The sequence below is a fragment of the Camelus bactrianus genome, chromosome 15, assembly GCF_048773025.1.
Source record: "Camelus bactrianus isolate YW-2024 breed Bactrian camel chromosome 15, ASM4877302v1, whole genome shotgun sequence".
Taxonomy (NCBI): domain Eukaryota; kingdom Metazoa; phylum Chordata; class Mammalia; order Artiodactyla; family Camelidae; genus Camelus; species Camelus bactrianus.
Genome location: NC_133553.1, coordinates 44,154,848 through 44,171,472, shown reverse-complemented (window position 1 = coordinate 44,171,472; position 16,625 = coordinate 44,154,848). Strand labels below are relative to the sequence as shown.

General features: G+C 35.8%; 1 protein-coding gene across 3 annotated transcripts in view; it reads left to right on the top strand.

The window, feature by feature from the left end:
* THADA (THADA armadillo repeat containing) overlaps positions 1–16,625 on the top strand; it is a 286,797-nt gene that overhangs the window by 7,770 nt on the left and 262,402 nt on the right. For all 3 annotated transcript variants that reach the window (XM_074378785.1, XM_074378786.1, XM_010967713.3), the window contains exons 5-15: positions 391–539; positions 654–686; positions 937–985; positions 3,816–3,997; positions 7,042–7,136; positions 8,062–8,282; positions 9,530–10,230; positions 11,664–11,815; positions 12,751–12,906; positions 13,636–13,758; positions 14,944–15,067. In XM_074378785.1, coding sequence (XP_074234886.1) covers positions 391–539; positions 654–686; positions 937–985; positions 3,816–3,997; positions 7,042–7,136; positions 8,062–8,282; positions 9,530–10,230; positions 11,664–11,815; positions 12,751–12,906; positions 13,636–13,758; positions 14,944–15,067 — 1,985 coding nt within the window. The remainder of the gene's footprint in view (positions 1–390; positions 540–653; positions 687–936; positions 986–3,815; positions 3,998–7,041; positions 7,137–8,061; positions 8,283–9,529; positions 10,231–11,663; positions 11,816–12,750; positions 12,907–13,635; positions 13,759–14,943; positions 15,068–16,625) is intronic.

The window sequence follows — 16,625 nt, the reverse complement described above, 5'->3', positions numbered from 1 at the left end:
AATAATGGTGGGACCAGATGTGTAGGGGCTTGTAAGTCATTGAAAGCCCTTTGGCTACTTCTTAGACTGAAAGGGACATTGTTGGATGATTTTAGGCAGAGGAATAACCTGGTGTTTTAGTACTATCACTCTGGCTGCTCTGTTGAGGATAGTCTGGGGGATGGGAGGGAGGCAAGATGGAAGCAAGAGATCAGCTGAGAGATGACAGACCAGGGAGTTCCAATGACAGTGGTATGAAGTTATAATTTTCTGACAGTATTTTGAAGGTGTAGTTCAATATTTTTTCCTTTGTATTATTTCCCTCCCTCCCTTTCACCACCCATTCCTCCCTCCATATCCTTTTATGTACTATAAGGCTGTCAGATTTTTAATATTTGATTCTTTTTCTAGCTCACTGAATGGCCTACCTGAATTTTTTCTAAGTGAAGCTATACAAAGTTTTACTTCTCGTCTTCAGGAAGAATTGAATACTACTGATTTATACTCTTATAGGAAAGTTATTGACAATCTATCTTCCTGTATGGAAAACTTTGACTTAGGTAAGCCAGCTCTTTTCTAGTATTTTTTCTGACTCACACCTGTCATTACATCATTGTGTTAAATGATGTTTGGTCTTGATGCTCCTTACCCGACAGTGTTTTTTCCCCCCACAGGTAGAACAAGTGTTAATAATCTTCTTGAAAATGGTAAGTGCTAGTATTTTACTTTATTCTGAGAGGTGTCTGCTTGTATAAATCACTTTGGAACTGGTTCTTTTAAGTTTCTTGGCAATGAGTAGAGTACTACAGATGACTAAGGTACATACATCATACTCCTTTCTTTTACATTTCTACTTCTATACTATGATATTTTAGGTAGCAGTGATTTAAAATATTTTCTTGGGCTGAAGTTAAAGTTCACAGTTTAAAATTTTTCATTATATTCTTTTTGTTTCAGTGCTTCATTTTCTGCGGAAGAGTTTAATTGAAATCTCAGAAGAAAATAGGCAAGTGTTGTGTTTCCATGCTTGTGTATGTGTGTGTGCACATTTGCAATTGTGCATTGTCTTTATACAAACGAAATTTTTAAAAGGTTCCAGAATGTGCTCCTTTCCATCCCTCTCCATTAACATTAGACCTAATTATTTAAATATATTTTTTAGAGGTTTGATATTTAATTTTAAAAAATCAAATAAATTATGAGAATAAATGAGAAAGGGAAGAGCTCTTTCCTCCACGTGAGTGTTCCTTTTTCATAGCATCCTGTTCTTATTTCACAGATGAAGTATCCTCTCTTATCTCTTTGAGGATATTAATGACAGTGTTTTTTGTTTGTTTTAAGTTTTCCTATCTTTACATGATCTCTATTTCTTCCAGGCTTTTTTTCTGTTTGCTGCCTTTGTCCACTCTATTTGTTGCTAGAAACTTTCCTCAGATGTTGTGATCCTTGGCTGAGCACTCATTTAAGAATGGGGCACCAAGAGTTTATTTGAATCTCTATGCATATGGGAGGGGTTGATTATAAGTTTTATTGTAGGCTAGTCTAGCTGGGCTTTTTCTTATGGGAACCCTTGAGGTCTTTTCCCAGTGGTAGCGGATTCGCCATGGAAGAATCTTTCAAACCATTGGCTTAATCTGGTTGCTGAGTGAAGGAAGAAGGCTGAAGTCTTGGCATTTGGCATTCATTGTACATCTATTTACCTCATTCTCCTGTTTGCAGTATGATACTGTTGCCATGTGTGTGCTGTCTTTCTGTCCTGACACCTGCTGTTTTAGCTTCTCTAGAGGTAAACCAGTTGTTTGCTGGCTTAGAGGTATGATCCAGAGTTCTTATTCTTCTTCAGCAGACTTGTAGCCAGTCTTCCTGATTTCATCCCTACATTTACCACCACATCAAGGAGTACCTGGTGCCAAAAATTTCTTAGCCTTTCGGGGCTGCAAATCAGATTGCTCTGGGCTTGTTCTCTGGCTTAGTACTCACCTTTCCTGATTTTGCTAAGTTAGTTTATCACTCATCTATCTGCTTATAAAATGTTATTGTTGTCTTATTGTCTGTTTATCATTTGTGTCTTTTTATGTTTTAAATCCCTTGGCTATTGGTTTAGGGAGGTTCTGGGGGAGAACAGAAGTATATCTGTGTGCCGTCTTTAACCCAAGATCTCTTTCTGCCTTACCTGGAGCTCCTTCTCTGTCTCCTCTTACGCTCTTCTTCCTCTGCTCCTCTCTTAAGTGTGAGTTCTGTCCTTTTCATTCTGTTTGTTCTCAGTGCTTAATATCATCTACTTCTTTGTGTCAGCTACCATCTATGTACTTAGGATTCCCAGATTTATCACTCCTAATTAGATCTCTTCCCTGGTGGTAGACTCATATAGTGGTTGCCTCCTGGGCATCCTGGATGTTTTACAGGTGCCTGAAATTCACTGTGTCCAAAAGAACATTCACTGTCTTTTTATCTCTTCCCACAACTCTGGTAACTTCTATTCCACTTTCTGTCTCTTTGAATTTGCATTTTCTAGATACCTCAGATAAGTGGAATTCAATATTTGTCCTTTTGTGCCTGGCTTATGTTACTTACAGTGTTATAAAGGTTAACCTGTGTTGTAGGATGTATCAGAATTTCAGTCCTGTTTTAATGGCAGAATGATATTCCATTGTAGTATAAGCCACACTTTGTTTATCCATTCATCTGTTGATGGACATGTAGGCTGTTTCTACCTTTTGGCGAATGTGAATAATACTGCTATGAACACTGGCGTACAAGTATCTGTTTGAGTCTCTACTTTTAGTTCTTCGGGGCATATACTTAGGAGCAGAATTACTGTATCATGTAGTAATTCTATGTTTAACTTTTTGAGGAACCCCAAACTGTTTTCCCTGACTGTTGTTTTAATATCATTACTCTTGTGTTCTGCTATGTTGATAATTGAGAGGAACAAGGATAGAAGCTGGAAGACCAGTTAGGAGGCTACTGAAGTAATAGTAACATAAAGGAGGGATGAGAGTGGCTCAGGCTGGGAGTAGCAGTGGAGGTGTTTTGATTCTAGATAGATTTTGGGGGTAGAACCAATAGGATTTTCCTATAGATGGGATGGTGGGGAGAGGAATCAAGGATGGTTACAAAGTTTTTGTAGGCTAGGGATCCTAGCAGGTGGAGCTGGTTTGGAGTTGTGGATAAGGTCACATTGTTTGAGATGTCTTTTCGACATCCAAGTGAAGATATTGAATAGGAAGTTGCATATACAAATCTGGAATTAGAAAGAGAGGTTGGGCTAGAGATGAAAATTGAAGGATTGTCAGTGTAGAGATTATAATTTAAAGTTTATGAGCTAGATGAGCTTAGCATCGAGGGACTGAATTAGATGGACAGAAGAAGGGGACTAAGGGCTGAGTTGTGGCGAGCTCTGATAGAAAGAGGTCCGGGCGAAGAGGATGAACTAGCCAAGGCGCCTGAGAAGGAGCGGCAACAGTGGAGCAGGAGAAAACCTAGGAGAACCTGGCATCTTGGGAGCCAGGTGAAGAAAGTATCCAGGATAGGGAGTGTTCAGATTTATAAATTGTGTCATTTTTTTTCTTGATTTGTTATGTTTACTTTAAAAAGAAGTGAGGCTGAGAAAAAGGGAAATTTTGAGGTAAGTTAAGAGTGTTGAAAGTTTGCAATAAATGTCTACATAACTGGAATGTTTATGGGAATGGACCTAAGAGGCATAAATATTGATTATAATCTAAAGCTAATTTTGGCCTTTTGATTGAGGAGTGTGTTTTATTTTGGAGAGAAATAGAAATGGTGACATTTTTGTTTGAGTTTTCTTTTGTAATAATATGTTTTCTTCATTGTAGAAAATTGGCTGGAAATCACATTGTTCAAACGCAATTGATGAATGACTTGTTGGTAGGCATTAGAGTTTCAGTGATGTTGGTACAGAAAATACCAGGTTTCCAGAGGAGTCGATTGAAGAGTTCTCCCACATGGCAAAGTATGTGTGAATTGCTGAGTATTTTTACCAAGTTTTTAACTGATGGTAAGTGTAAAAACATACAAATGATGATTATAATTGTCAATCAGTTTTTGATACTAATGGTATGAAATATTTGATAATTAAAAGTGAGATGTAAAACTTCCCCTCCCCTAGCCCTTTAAAGTGGAGAAAGTTCCTGGATTATAAGGTTTTCATGCTTTATCTTTCAAATAACACCAATTCATCGAGGGATAATGTTGAAGGATTTTTCTAAACATACCTGTGCATGTGTGCATGTATATGTTGTATACAAAGAAGAAAACCTAACAATCTTAGTGTTGAAAAGCCACAGACTTTAAAAAACAAAAGAAAATTCTTGAAAAACCCACATTTGGCAGGAAGATCTGGAAAGTTTAGTGTAATCCGTGCATATCTCGTTAGCAGCAAGTATTACGTTCAGATAATGACAGTCATTGTGGGGCTGGTCATTATTTCTCCTTATGTCTCATGTCACTTCTGTCCATATGAACTGTACCACTGGGAAATCAAGTAGTTACTGAGAAGAGTGTCTTTATAAAAGTATTTCAACTAAGAAGTTAAAACGAAGTGATAGAATCAGGGATCACCATTTGGTAAGCCCCAGTGATTTGAGGTGGGCATTAAACATCAATGACCGCTGACATTACAGAGACAGCCAGACAACGTGTACCACTTACAGTCTTGCTTTTACCACCAAGAGTCTTCCATAGGGATTGAACCTGAGACTGATCCATCTGTAGGTCACCTGCCAATTTGCAGGAATCACAGAGGACAGAAGAACATGTTGAACTGCACTAGGAGTAAACAAACATCCGGATTGTGGGAAACTACAGGTTAAAAGGCCAGAGTTCTTCAACAAAAATTATAATAAAAAGAAAGAGACAGGGAGGGCACCTGTAGATTAAAGACATATCAATTTAAAAAAAATGGACAAGACTAAATTATAGTGTCTAGGATGCACATTTGATTAATAAAGCTGTTTTTTGAAAATAAGGAAGTCATTACTATGAAAGTCAGGATAATGCTTACTTGGGGTTAGAGAGAGGGGCCTGTGATTGGGATGAGGTTCATGGGTGAGCCTTCTGGGCTGGATGGCTAAGTTTTGTTTCTTGCCTTGCATCAGTGGGTACAAAGGTGTTCACCTTCTAATAATTATTAAGCTGTACATTTGTTTTGGGTGGTTTTCTGTATCTGTGTTTTATATTATAATAAGATTAACAACAAAGTGATACTTAACATGTAAATATCTACATAAAAAGTTATATTACTTTTTCACCTTTCACCTCCTATTCTATATGGTAATCTGTATATGAATATTAACTTAATTAAAAAAAAAATTAATGGGGTCTGTCCAGAGCCCTTGTTTGTAAAAAACAGTAACTGATTTAGTTTTCCTAGGCTAATGGGAAAAAAAATAGTATCTCATTTTTGATATGTTTTTAACCCTGGAAACTAGTGGAAGTTCTAACTATATCATCTCATTAATACTTCTTTTCTTAATCTTTTTTTTTTTAATCCTGGAATCTCAGATACATGTGAAAAGGAAAGGTTTTCAGGGGAAAGGAGGTGAGAAGGGACAGACTGGGAGTTTGAAATTTGTAGATACTGACAGGTATATATAGAATAGATAAACAAGATTATACTGTATAGCACAGGGAAATATATACAAGATCTTGTGGTAGCTCACGGTGAAAAAGAATGTGACAATGAATATATATATGTTCATGTATAACTGAAAAATTGTGCTCTACACTGGAAATTGACACAACATTGTAAACTGATTATAACCAAATAAAATAAAAAAAGGAAAAGTTTTTATTAAGGCATAATGTAGACATCTTTTTAAAGGATATTTGCTTTTTATAAAAGGAATTTGTTAATGTAAAAAAAAAACTTTAACTGGTGAAATACAGAGAAGACATGTTAATGTGAGGCAGTCACTTTTCTGAGAAGTTGATAGCACTTAATCAATGCTATTCTTCCCTAAGATTTTAAACTTCATGTATCAAAGTGTTTAGCTGTAAGTAACAGAAAACTGAAGTTCAGGGATATAAGCAAATGTGCCTCCCCACATAACAAATTCAGAGGCAGGTGATCCAGGACTACTGTAGGCAGTCTGGGCTAAACATCTCTGCCTTTCTGCTTTACCATCTTCAGCTGTCGGCTTTCACCCCCATGTTTGTTGTTTCATGGCTGTTATATGACTGCTGTAACTCCAGACATCATGTCTACATTCAGAGCAGGAAGGAAGACCAGTTGCATCTTTACCTTTAATCAGGAAGAACAAAAATAGCCAAGGGATTACTGCTTACATTCCCATTGGCCTGAATCCTCATATGGTACTTTTAGTTGCAAGGAAGATTGAGGAAGCAGGTATCCTGCCTGTGGCTGGGCATATGGATGTCCCAGTCAAAGTCATAGTTCTGTTAACAGGGATAAAGGGCAGAAATGGATATTTAGTAGGAAATTTTTAGTAGATGTTCATAATTCTTACCCCAAGTTGAATAATTCACCTATTATTTTCTACACTTTCTCACAAACCAGAGGCTAAGAGAAAACCAGAAGAATATAATAAGCTAAGGTGGTTTGGTTACATTGGGTACCATGCCAACAGTAGCAAAGTTTGTGATTAGCACTGATGTAAGCTCTTTATACATGCCCTGAAATCACTTGAAGAAAAAGTAATGCATGTGGGGGTTGGAATGCAGAGGCATCAGTGGAGGGGAGGGGACATGTGGTTTTGCTGATAGATATGCTGAGAGAGAGTGGATGTTAGTGGAGAAAAGAAGAAATCACATCTGTTGAGAATGTGCTAGCCATAAAAGCCTTTATGTTCATTATTCATTTCAGCCTTACAACTGTGTCAGTTAGGTGTTACATTTTTCCCATTTTACAGAAAAGCTGAGTCCCTGGGAAGTTAAATAACGTACCCAAGGCCTGTTCACCCAGGAAGTGGTCAGGCTAGAAATTGCACTCAGGACTGTCTGACCCCACAGCATCTGCTCTGTCTGCTGCACCACAGTATCCATCATCCTTTAATACATACTTTCTACTTTTTTGCCAAATAGATGACCTCTTACAGACAATTCAGAGTACATCTGGATTAGCTGTTATTCTTTTTATTAAAACTATGTTTCATCCACCTGAAAAGATTCCTGATTTGGTAAGTACATCTCTTTTTAAGAATTATACTTCATTGATAATTAGACACATGTTTTAAAAATGTTGTTAAAGAAGTGAATTTAAGAAAAAATTTTATTGGCACAGTCAGAACCTTTCTGATGGCCTTTTTCTCTTACTATAAGAGACAGCTTCAAAAATATAGATAAAGCAGAGAGAAGACAATAATACTTACCTATAAATCCATCTCACAAAGGTAATCATTATCAATATTTTTTGTTGTGTATCTTTGTTTATTTCTAGTGTTGTTCAGTTTCATCTCTCAGTATCATAAAAGATATTTGTAGTATTAAAAATTGTACAGAGATTAACGTGTAGATGTATACAGTAATAACTTTTGATAAGTATGTTGTCTTTATTAAAAATAACTCAAATATTGTACTTTAGACAGGAATCATGCTGGAATCAATTGTTCAGTAAATTTGACTCTATGGGAAGTGTAAATTAATAATTTGAGCCACAATTCTTTTGTTTAGTACTAGCAGTTTTTTTTTCTTACTGTATTATCTAGGGAGTTATTTTAGTTCTCTACTAAGAGCAAAATGACTTTATGCCAAATAGATATGTACAAGATCACACAAAGTAATTATCATTGGATAAAATTAAATTTTTTTATTTCTCAAATCACCTCTAACAAAACATCAGTTAATAAGCTCATCCACCTGCAGGTGGCGATGTGTTGTGCTCTACCAGAACATTCAAACCAGCAAAACGGTTCATGTGCTTAGATTTAATTTTTTTTGTTTTGATGTAGTAATAATTTTAACACTTGTGGCTTTTTCAGCTTTAGATTCAGTTATTTTTCCAAGGATGTTTCAGGGAAAAGAGAATTTTGGATTTGTATTTTGAAGTATCTCTAGAAATTTTCAGAGGCCTTATCTGTAATCAGCTTCATTGTATTTTTCCAGATTAGTAGTTTGCTTCTCGGTTCAGTGGACTGTGCCAGCGTCCCCGCGTGGCTTTTGAACTGCTGTGGGGACCTTTGCTGTCCTGATGTCTCCCAGTCAGCTCTCTTATTCCTGTGTCAGGGGACGCTCACCATGTTGGACTGGCAGGATGGGAGGATGGGCCCCAGTCGGGAGGCTCTGCTCTTGGATACTGTGCATGTTTTGTTCACCTTGAGTTCACAGTGAGTTTTGATGCTGCTGTCTCATATTTTGTTTTGCTTGTCAGACATTTAAAAGATGGCAGCGAAGCCAGCTTACTTAGAAATTCAATGGAAAGTGGTCAGGATAATCCTAAATTAAAGGGGAGATATGTGTAGGGAATGAAGTAAATGTGAAAGTAGAACAAGAGAAGGTGGGATAATGGGAGAGAGAAATTATTGGTGCAGGTTAACCTATAGTGACCATTTTCAAAATTAATTTAACATTCAGTCTCTAATGCAAGCATTTTCAAAAAGCCTATGAAAATTTCTATACATATAATACTTTAGTGCTTATGAATAACTTCAGGTAGGTAATTTGATGTGATCCTCACCCGTCTGATAGATAGGATAGGAAATCTAATCTGTTGAATGGGTAGAGTGAAGCTTAGGAAAGTAAATGCTTACCTAACAGTATATTTCGGACAAGCACCCAAGCCAGAGCTGTAACAAGGTCTTCTAACTCCATTGGATTGTATTTTGTGGGTTTTTTGGTGTAAATTGTGCATATTTCAAAGTAATTTAAAACTACTTTTTAAAAACAGCTTTATTGAGATATAATTCATATACCATATAATTCATCCATTTATGATGTACAATTCCTTTTTTTGTATGTATATATTTTTATTGATGTGTAGTCAGTTTACAGTGTGTCAATTTCTGGTGTACAACACAATTCTTCAGTCATATATGAACATACATGTATTTGCTTTTATATTCTTTTTCAAAAAACTTCTTTATTGTTTATTTTATAACAGCTTTATTGAGACATACTTTATATTTCCATACAATTCACCTATTTAAAGTATGTAATTGAATTTTTTTTAGTATGTTTGTACGGTTGGGCAACTGTCACCACAGTTAACTTTAGAATATTTTCATTACCCCCTAAAAAACCCCATTCTCTCTAATATTCTCCTGCCCTAGCCCCTCAGTATATTTTAAAACACCTGGGAAACCATCATCACAATTAAAATAATGAACATTTCCATCACCCCCCAAAGTTTCCTTGTATTCTTTTTTGGGTTAATTTTTATGAAGTGGAAAGATTCATGTACAAATTTGAGATCTGTTTTGGCTTTGTTTGTTGTATTTTCTTGTGTTGTTATAAATTTAATAATGATTCGATTTCTGATCATTCTTTATATTTTATATGTTTAAAGTCTACATGATTATAAAATGAAATTACTTTTACTGGTCAGTTTATAATAACATGGCTCATTTTTCTTCAGGATCAAGGAGTCAACTCTGGAAATGTTTCTGTCTAGAATTTTGGTGTGTTGGACTAATTCTGCCATACATGTCCTTGAATCAAGTTCCCCAAGCCTAAAGGACAGTCTGAATGGGAATTCAAGCATAGTTAGGAGACTTTTGGAATATGTCTATACCCACTGGGAACATCCATTGGATGCTTTGAGACACCAGACCAAAATCATATTCAGAAATATTCTCCAAATGCACCAGCTCACTATAGAAGAGCCAGAAAAGTCAGATTTGGCCGCTGATCATTTCATTTTGGAACTGACTGAGAGTCTTCTGCGATTGGAGTGGCATAGTAAAGGAAAGTACACATGCCTTGGTTGTTTAGTAGAGTACATAGGAATTGAACATATTTTGGCATTAGCTAAAACTGTTCCATCGCAAATCTTAGAGGTGATGGGGGATCAGTCATTGGTGCCTTATGCAAGTGACCTCTTGGAAACTATGTTTAAAAACCATAAGAGTTGTTTGAAATCCCAGGCTGTCGACAACACTTGGATTGATAAGTGGCATGAGACTTGGGTTTCTCCTCTACTTTTTATACTGTGTGAAGGAAATCTGGATCAAAAATCTTATGTGATTGATTATTACTTGCCAAAATTATTGAATTGCAACCCTGACAGCTTAAGCTACATGGTAAAGATTCTTCAGACTTCTGCTGATGCTAAAACTGGTAAGAAGATGAATTTTTATTGTTGTAATTTCTAGTTAGGATGCTTAAATATAGGTACCTAGGCAGATGTTGACCATACTTAAATTTAAACATTACCACTTCCATAAATAGTGAGGGAGGATATTAATTATAGAGATTTTGGATTGAAACAAATGTTTCTGTACCTAGCCGAACAGAGATTTTTGGCTGAAGGCGTTTCTATAAGCTAAAGATTAATTCCAATTATCATTATGAGGTTCCCTTTATTACTAGGTTTTAATTCATTTTACCAAGTTTTTATTTGTTATTTAATTGTCAAACTGGAGCGAAAGTTTGTGTGTTTTAAATAATTTGCTTATTCAAGTGATTGAAACAGTAATTAAAAATTGTTTTAGGCAAGGTTAAAGACAGGCAAATTGGCAGTAGCAAGTATTTGTCTCTGGGAAAGAGATAAAAAAATTTAGAAGCATCACCTCAAGAAACAGCTGTCTCTGGTCATTTAGAATAGGTGTAAACATTCCATTGAAACTCGGTAACCCTGAATGAATCACTGCATTAAAGCATAATTTAGTAATTAACATATAAAATAATGATCCAGACTCATCATGTAAATCTTAAAATTACTACATTCTGCTTAACAAAGCAGGAATATGATACTTTACATCACATTTTAAGAATATTTCCAACTAAAATTTAAGTTAAAAACTTTCAATCCTTCAGAGAATAACCATGAGATAGCTGGAAAATTTGATTCTTGTATACAAAAATGAGCCATTGTTTATCGTTTTTAACAACAGTCGTTCTTGCTTTTTTGAGAAGCCATCTGAAGTTGAGGGTTCATGAATCTGTTCTGAAGTAAGGCAGTCTTTCTTTTTAAATCAAGGTGTCTGTGAGTCAGAGCTCCCTGTCCCCTTAGTAAGGGCTGGTATCTGGCCTCTGAAGGCATCAAGTTCTTTGTGATCCTCCTTTTATCTTCTTTACTAAGAAGAAACAGTGATTTCAAAATATACAGAGAGGTTCTGTGTTTATTTTTAGAGAAATAATGGTCTTTAGTCACTAAAGTGTTTTGTTTTTCCTATTTTCAGCTGTAAGTCATTTTAGTTATTTTTATTGTTTTAAATATTTCTCCACCTGATTTTTTTCCTGATTGACTTCCTGATTTATTTTCTCACTGTCAATAAAAATATCAGCCAAAGATTATGATTTTTTTTAAGTTAACAATAAGTGGATTGTACTTACTGAAATTACTGACATATGAACTATTAAATCCTTAGAAATAATGATTTTATAATAGGAGTACTATTTCATGTTAGAATTTAGCCTAAAATACATGATTTTTATTTCTTGAAATAAAATGTTAACTGCAAACATGAAAATGTGGTAGTTGTTAAATAGCACAGTGGTGGCCTTCGTTATTGTGCTTTTGAGACAGGAGTGATCTTTTTCATCCTTAGGGTCTTATGATAGCAGAGGGGCTCTGGGAGCTCTGATGGCATGTCTGCGAACAGCTAGAGCTCATGGGCATCTTCAGTCTGCAACTGATGCCTGGAGGGACCTTGTGTCCAGTGAAAGAATAAAGCAAGGCTTAATTCATCAGCACTGCCAAGTAAGTAAACAAAATAATGGGGAATGCATACATGCAGTAGATCCCTGATTCATTTATTCATTTAGCAGTGTGATATGGAGGCCCCTATGTTATGCCCAGCACTGTTTTAGGGGCTCCATAAGAATGCATAGAAAGTGAAAAGTGTAGACATGACACTCAGGCTACTTAAAGTTTAGATGAGGGAGTAAGAAAACCTCCATAAAACAACTGGAAACTCTGAAAAGACAATAAAAATACGAGTATACCTTTATGTGTAAGAACTTGGGAGGCTCAGAAGAAGAGATTGATCTGAGTGTAGGTGGTGGTTGATTAGGAAAGTGATAAATATGATCAAAGGGGAGGAAGCTCTGGCACCTGCTTAGCACGGAAGGATGCAAATAAACAAGGGCTGAAGGGAGATTGAGGACCTTGTTTGGTAGGAGTGGAGTATTTTGTCCATTTTGTGGACATTTCCAATGCTTGACTAAAGACTACAGATTTTATCCAGTTGTTAAGTGGAGACCAGAGACACTCTGCTTCAGCCAGGAAGTGGCGTGAATGGAAACAGATGAGTTGCCAGATGGGAGCAAAAAGAAACCAGGAGGCCAGTTAGATGTGCATGATGGTAATTGGAGGGTGAGATGATGGGGTCCTGGTGCAAAGTGGTCACTGAGGAAAAAGAAAAGAGTGAAGTTGAGCATACTGTGGAATAAGAATCTTAGGATTTTTGACTTCTGTAAATACCCAATTTATACATTTATGTAGAATAATTTTGTTGGAAATAACCAAAGGACCTTTGGGATTAGGGAAGCTTTCTGAGGTACATATGGGTAAACTGAGGTTTACTGGGTTTTTTCCCCCTTTGGTAGCCTGTGTAAGTAATTAAACATGTCAAGTGGTTTAAGTTTTGCTTATTTCATTGAAAAGGCACCATTCTATTGCTTGCTATATTTTAGGTACGGATCGATACATTGGGCTTGCTTTGTGAAAGTAATCGAAGCACAGAAATTGTTTCCACAGAAGAAATGCAGTGGATTCAGTTCTTTATCACATACAACCTTAACAGTCAGTCTCCAGGAGTGCGGCAGCAGATTTGTTCTCTTCTTAAAAAGGTAAAATTTCTCATCATAAAGTGTAGGAAAGCGGTGAACTTAGCTCTGGGAATCATTTTTTAAAACGAGGCCAGGTTTTGGCAGAGTGTGGGGAGTAATGATCATGGGATTGGACGCCCACGGCTCTTCGTGGCCCTTCTGTGAACTGTTTGTTCTATGATTCCATAAAGTGTACATTTGGGATTAAAATCTAAAGTGAAAATTCCTTTCATTTTGGTGTAATAAATCACCTTAAGCTCTTTTTTTTTTTTTTGAAAGAAAAAAACCCTAGCGCCGGAGTTTTCAGGGTGTAAGGTAATTTAAGAAAACTTTGATAAGAGGAGGAAGAATGCCCTTATATTTTTATAAATGCCCCAAGAAACAGTCATTTTTGAATAATTCAACCTATTTAATCCCACCACATGTTTCTGGGGTGAAGAGTTGGTAGAGTATAGAAGTGAGTGTATCACCTTTAGGTTCATGCTGACCCAGGGGAAATGGGAGAATGGTGGTTTAATGACTGTGTCTTCTGGTTTGCAGTAATATTTTGGTTTTTTGATTTCAAAAATGTAAATGTTAATTTTCTGTCAAAAAGACGCATTACTGTGTAAATATTAAGAGTTTAAAAACCAGTGTTCCCCTTGCCTGAAGTTTTAGTCTAAAGAATTTAGAAAGTTCTTCCTTTGCCTTTCAAGCTGATGTTTAAAGTTAATGTGGCTCACATATGCTTCATTTTTCTTTTTCTCAAAGTTGTTTTGTAGGATACAGGAAAGTTCGCAGGTACTTTATAAACTGGAGCAAAGTAAATCCAAACATGAACCAGAGAATGAGTTAACCAGACAGCACCCTTCTGTTTCTTTAGAGCAATATAAGGTAGGTGGTATATTTCTAGACACACAGATTTTTAACCTAAGAGAATTATGAATAAACATTAAAGGGGAATAAATGGAAGTCTCTTGGTGAGTAGTGTTTCTGTGCTTTTTCCCTTCAAGCTGGGTTTTACATACTCCTTCTGGTGCTTTGACACTTCTGTTGTGGTAACTTGAGTTGTGGAACCAGGGCTGAACTTGAAGTTTCATACAGAATAACATTAATGGGCTATCCTCAATATTTTACAGTTTATCTGGGCCAGATGAATGTAGTACTTTAACAAAAAGGTAATTGCCTGAATGCTTCTGGTGAAGGAAATCAATATTCATACAGCTTTAACACAAGTCAGGGCAGAAGGATCATGTTTTTGCCAAAAAAAAAGTTTTTCTGATTTGGAGTACAGCTAGAATTGTATTCCTTGGTTTTTCTTTTTTTACTTAAAAAATTTGGTGTAATTGACATATTATATTAGTTTCAGGTGTACAGCACAGTGATTTGATATTTGTATGTATTGGGACCTGATTACCATACATTCTAGTCAATATCTGTCACTAAAGTTACAAAAAGTTTTTTCTTCACAGCTTTTCAATATACAATACAATGTTATTAACTATAGTCACTATACTGTGCATTATATCCCATGACCTCTTTATTTTATAAATGGAAACTTCTACTTCTTGACTCTATTCACCCGTTTTGCCAACCACCAGCTTCCCCAACCCCTCAGTAACCACCAGTCTGTTCTCTGTATTAATGAGCTTGTTTTTGTTTTTTTAATTTTTTTTTTTCATTCTGCATAGAAGTGAGATCATACAGTATTTGTCCTACTCTGTCTGACTTATTTATTTACCTGTTTATCCATCCATGGACACTTAGATTGTTTCTGTATCTTGGCTATTGTAAGTAATACTGCAGTGAATATGGGGGTTCACATAGCTTTTAAAATTAATGTTTTCATTTTCTTCCATACTTCTTGTTGACTCTACAGAGATAGGATTCATTAAAGTTATGAACTCATGGTCAAAGGTGCCAATCTGAATTGTCAAGCAAAGTGAACAAGTAGTATTTTTTAAAAAATCTTTTCTCTCTTAATTAGAAAAACCAAGTCCACTCTTTAGAGTGATACTTTGACGAAAACCTGTTGTGAGGTAGCTCAATTATACTTACTGTAAATTTTTTTTTTTTTAGAATTTCATGTCATCCATTTGCAGCAGTCTTTTTGAAGCATTATTTCCTGGCTCTTCCTACCCAACTAGATTTTCAGCTTTAACCATTTTAGGCTCAGTAGCTGATGTTTTTCCTGTACCAGAAGGTAAGTTTTCAGTAATGTTTGGGGAAAGTATTTGTTTTCTTGCCAAACATACTTTTTCAACATTTTGTTTTCCTTGAGTTTCAGGTTTGTTGTCTTTTGTTTAGATTCTTATGGGAGGTGTTAGTCTCACTATATAATTCTTACGTAGACATAATTCAGTTTGTCAGTAAGGGACATAAGGGAGAGAAACTTCTTAGTGATCATTATTTGCCAACCCAAAACTACAGTTTCATGGATTATGCTTACTATGAGAAGAGCTGCTGCCCTCACCCCCTAATTCGTGTGTTGCTGTTTTAGGATGCCCAGTCTGTTCTTTATGTTTAAAAAATTAAAACACTAATAGTTTCCCTTATGTATAACATTCCTTAGTGACTCTTTGTGGTTAAAATGTGGTTTCCCTTGTGTGCTATCTGTTTCATAAGTCTCAACCTGGTTTCGGAAAGACAATATAAGGATGTCATTTCCAGGCATTCTGGTTTGATCACACCAAGAGATTAGAGATTAGAGTGATATGGCTGTAAGCCGGGGTACTCTGTGGGGTACTCAAGAGGATGAATATTTAACTTCCCTCTTTTGAATTGTATTATTTTCCTTTTTGACAAGAAATGATTTTTCTGCTTGTATATGAGTGTATATATGTTTTAGTGTGGATTTTTTTGTTTGTGCTCAGTCTTCCTTGACTGTGGACAGACAGAAAAATGTCCTGCTCTTTTAGAGGGAATGGCCAGAAGGCAAGGGAGCTTTACACTATAGTTGGGTTTTTTTTTCAAATTTAAATTTTTAGACAAAGTATAATTTTTTGGCGGGGAGACAGTTATTTGCGGTTAATACAGGTTTGCTTCACTTGAAGAAAACCATTTTTTTCAAGTTTTTGTTTTGAAAAAGTTGAAACTAACAATGAATTTTCAAGAATAGTTCAGACATATACCCTTTACCTAGATTTGTAAGTTGTTATTATTTTGCCATATTTGCTTTGCCTCACTATCTCATTAATTTTCTAACCATAATACAATGATCAAATTCAGGAATTCATGTTGCTACAATGCTGTTATCTAATATATAGTCCACATTCAAATTATTCCAGTTTAACTAACAAATGGCTTTTTAATAGCAAAAAAAACTTTTCCCCACAATCCAGGAACCAGTCCAAGATCACACATTGCATTTTGTTGTTGTGCCTCTTGAATCTTTTTCTATCTGGAAAGTTTCATATTTCATGACATTAACATTTTGGAAGAACGTATCTCAGTTTGGGTTTGTCTTATTATTTTCTCATGATTTGGTTCAGGTTATGCATTTTTGGCAGGAGTACTATTGCACAGGTGATGTAGTGTACTTTCTCAGGGCATGCTATCAGGAGATACATGATATTGGTCTGTCCTGTTATTCATGATGATAAATTTGATCACCTGATTAAGGTAAATGTAATAGGCTGAAAAATGACCTCTGAAAGATACCCACACCAAATCTTAGAACCTGTGAATATGAACCTTACTTAGAAAAGAGATCTTTGAAGATATGGCTAAGTTAAAGGCCTTAAAATGGGATTATCTTGGAT